This window comes from Cariama cristata, unplaced genomic scaffold (genome assembly GCF_000690535.1).
Source record: "Cariama cristata isolate BGI_N322 unplaced genomic scaffold, ASM69053v1 scaffold14675, whole genome shotgun sequence".
Taxonomy (NCBI): Eukaryota; Metazoa; Chordata; class Aves; order Cariamiformes; family Cariamidae; genus Cariama; species Cariama cristata.
The window spans coordinates 3,998-8,073 of record NW_009618237.1 but is presented as its reverse complement, the minus strand read 5'-3'; the positions used below and the strand labels follow the sequence as shown (position 1 = coordinate 8,073).

The window sequence follows — 4,076 nt, the reverse complement described above, 5'->3', positions numbered from 1 at the left end:
TTGCCCCTTAACCTGTCACTGGGGATCACTGAAAGGAGTCTGGCCCCATCCTCTTGACACCTGTCCTGAAGGTATTTATAAGCATTGGTGAGATCCCCTCTCAGTCTTCTCTTCTCAAGGCCGAACAGACCTGGTTCCCTCAGCCTTTCCTCATCAGGGAGATGCTCCAGTCCCCTCATCATCTTCGTTGCCTTCCGCTGGACTCTCTCCCGCAGTTCCTTGTCTTTCTGGTACTGGGGAGCCCAGAACTGGACACAGTACCCCAGATGTGGCCTCACCAGGGCAGGGCACAGGGGTAGGATAACCTCCCTCGACCTGCCAGCCACACTCTTCTTCATGCACCCCAAGAGACCATTGGCCTTCTTGGCCACGAGGGCAAATTGTTGGCTCATGGTCAACTTCTTGTCCCCCAGGACTCCCAGGTCCTTCCCCGCCAGCCTGCTCAGGCTCAACTACTTGACTGTCTAACATAGTAAAACTGCCTGTAAGAGAGGTGAAGCAAGCTTTTTCCGTATAATCCACTGTGCTTTCCTAGATTACATTCCTATTTCAAGGCTTCAAATTTTGATTAAAAGTTATTATTGCATACAATTTTATTTAAGGAGTAACAATCCCTCTTTTATACTATGCTTTATTTTCTTCCAAAGCCTATGTTAATATTGCATATCCCCAAGCTGTTAACAGTTCATGGTAGGTTTCAGCACATAGTTTGACTGTTCAGAAAGTAATTAGACAGCTTCACCAGGAACTGTAGCGTACCAGAAAACACTGATATGACCCTCTTAGCTGTAACCTACTGCTAGTAGGCAGGAATAAGACATGCCTGTTTTTCAACTACATGAGGGCTAGGATCGCTAAGGAGTACAGCAACTTCTGCCAGATATTTTGAAATCTGGCTTTTTGGCCAGAGTAAACAAGATTTGTACAAGGATTATGAGATAAACTACATATTTGTGCTCAACTAACAGAATGTTGTTTCATTCTCTAGACAAATAAGCATATATTTACATAATGCTGTACATGAGACCCTTGGCTTAAAAACACATAAGCTTCAGTTAGCTTTTCTGTATGTAAACCAAGGTGAATCTGTTTTTAGCAGCAACACAGAGCTGTATGTTGGTTATTTATAAAATATACACAAAAGATCCTTAAGAATAAAGCTCTTTCTAGAACTGAAGAGTCCCGTGCACTACCCTAAGCATTCGTATCTGTAGCTCTCTCAGACACACTGGAGATAAGAGACTGAGGACAAAGTCAAACATACTTCAGATGTTTGGAGTTCAACAAGGGATTGAGGAGAAGCACAAGCTGCTTTATAAAAGGGCAAATGCTATCTTAAAAAACAAACAAACATATTTTTAAGTCCTTTTCAAAGTGCCAGACAGCAAATTAAACTTCCCAATTACTAAAAGAAAAAAAAAAAGGAGACTGCTTTCATTATTTTGGGCACATCATATATTCAAATCTAATATGGGTCCATACATTATGAAAATAAGGACAGACTAGGATTTTTAGTAGGGCTGTCAGCATTATCAGTGCCTCTTTCAAAATAAGAGATTTCTTGAAGAATTAATTCATACATATTAAGTATCAGAAGTAAGCCATTCTAGCTCTTCTAGCTAATACCCACATGATAGTCTTACGAAGCCTTCCACTTCTAGCATGAGTAAATTTTACACTTACAGTATACAATCCATACAATAGTATGTGAGCAGAGTAGTGGGAAATCTGCCTTGCAAGGTTAACTAGTATAGACCTATATTCACTTTACCATAGTCATCCTTTGACTGGGACAGAAGAAAAACCTCTGAAGACACGTAACTTCTTTTGGTGAAAAGGAATCTTATGAAGCATCTGGAGTTCCTAGAGACTCAGGAGCAGGACTAGTGATTACCAGCCATCTAATTAACGTCCCATTTTCTGGACTGTTAGAGCTGAAGCTTATGTAACAAAACCAGAGACGCTGTATATACGAATACACTCGGGTAAAGGTAAGCATTTAGCCATCCACAGCCACAAAAATTCACCAAAACATCTGCTTTAAAAACAAACAAACAAAAACAGGAAATGTACTTACTGCATGTGTGTAACAGTTAGCAGCATGTTCATAGCAAGTGGGTTTGTAGCGGCTGTTTGCTGGAGCTGGATGGTTCATGAACCTGTTGAATAATTAAGAAGTATTTTTAGGAAAGTTAATAAACCAGCTCTTTGGAGTGTCACGAAAGAATTACTTCAACCTAGCAGTGTTAGAAATTGTAAGTACAGACACATTAAAAGTAACTTTTATTTAAATTGTAAGTTCTCCCAGATAAGTTCTCTTAACAGAAACATATGTTAAATTTCTGTGACTGCCTGTCACCGTGGGTGGTTATCTTTAACCAAGACTTTGCATACAGAAGTCAGACCTCCTCTTTTCCAACAGTTTGGTTGGATGAAGAATTAACTATTTCCTGTTTAAATTACCTAATATGGACTCAAATTATTCTTGAAATATGGATTTCGTCATAGCTGCCAAGGGTTACTCTTCTTTTAAGAAGCTGTTGAAACTACAGGAATATTCCAGTTCTATAACACCTCGGAATAAACCAACTTCAACGTTGACTCTTCGATTCCTACAGCAAGCAATATTTGTGTTTGGAGCGTTAGATGGCTCAATTTTCTTTGAGGCTAATCCTATCTTCTGTCTGTAATTAAGATCCAAACTACACAAGGATGAAAGGAGACTCTAATGGTTAACTCCAAAGAGGAAAAATTTCAAGAGGCTTACCATAGATGTTCCACCTTTTTCTCTAAGAATTTTCAAACATTACCTAACAAACAAACAATCCCACCAAACACAGTCTATGCAAGCCAAACGAAATATGATGAAACTTGAGAAAGTTAAGGAAGAACTTGCCAATACAAACGTCGCATTTAACTATTCTAAAAAACCCAACACTTGAATTGTTCCTGTGAAACTACACAGTTTAAATCTGTATATAAAAACCTCTAAAAGACAGCACACACTTATATGCAACCAGACAGTCAAACAAAGCTATGAACTACTCCAGTTACAGTACTGTGTACGTTCTTCCAGCACAGCCTACTATCATACAAAAGTGATTCTCTTTCACTAACAAATTCCAGTTTACTCCAGACTATTATAAAAGTTGCATTGACAATTAGTCAGGTATCCAACAAGCCAGGAACAGCTTCACAACAAATCCAGAACATATCTGTATGTTCAGAACTGAGAGCAGCTTTATTAGCCAGATTTCTATAAAGAGCTTGTTAGACAAACTTTGGTCCTCCCCCCGTCCCTCCTGGTTTAAGTCAAAACCAGTACTATTTTTATGACATCCATAAAATACTGGTCGATCTCAAACCAGGGAAAAACAAATAAGCAACAAAAAAACCCCAACCAAAATCTTATAGTTTGAGTAAGCAGTTCAAGATTTCTGGGATATGAGACACTTAGTTTTCTTGACTGATTAAGTGATTTGCAAACCATTTTTTTTTTCTAAACTGATATAGGAAAATGTAACAGCACTGACAGAATAACACAGTGTCCTGATCTCTCGTCAAATTGCAGCAATTTCAAAAAACAGTTTCAACTCCTACTAAAACAAAGGATAAGAAAAATGTGAATTTCATTCACAGACGCCAAATATAAATAATTGTTAGCAAAGGAATAATTCTACCGGAGTTAATATATTGTTAAAAAATGGCAATTCTTTTGTCAGTGACAAATGACATCTTGCTCTCATCTCCAAGAGAATAATGACATTGTAGTCATATACACAAGCTTCCAGAACATTTGGAAAATGATTTTGTTGCCCAGTGTGCACAGGTCTTCAACAGCTGCTGAAGACCATCTCAGCATCCTCTAAAGATGGAACATGCAGTTTACTCAGTTCTGCTTCCAAGTTAGGAACACATTTTAAAACAAAAGCATCTGTTGGCTCAGCTGAGTGACCAGGATTAGACTGCCCTTACCCAATTCAAAGTCATGGGAAACCTTTCACTGATTACACCTAGAACATACATCTACGCTTCCCCAAAGGCCATGCGAGTACCTTGGAAGTCTCACGAGAAGT

General features: G+C 38.7%; 1 protein-coding gene across 1 annotated transcript in view; it reads right to left on the bottom strand.

Annotated features, from left to right (window-relative positions):
- Positions 1-2,159, bottom strand: part of MMD (monocyte to macrophage differentiation-associated) — a gene marked incomplete at its 5' end in the record, with an annotated part of 11,312 nt that extends 9,153 nt beyond the window's left edge. Inside the window, one exon of the mRNA XM_009700778.1 lies at positions 2,078-2,159. Coding sequence (XP_009699080.1) covers positions 2,078-2,159 — 82 coding nt within the window. The remainder of the gene's footprint in view (positions 1-2,077) is intronic.
- Between the last annotated feature and the right edge of the window lie 1,917 nt (positions 2,160-4,076).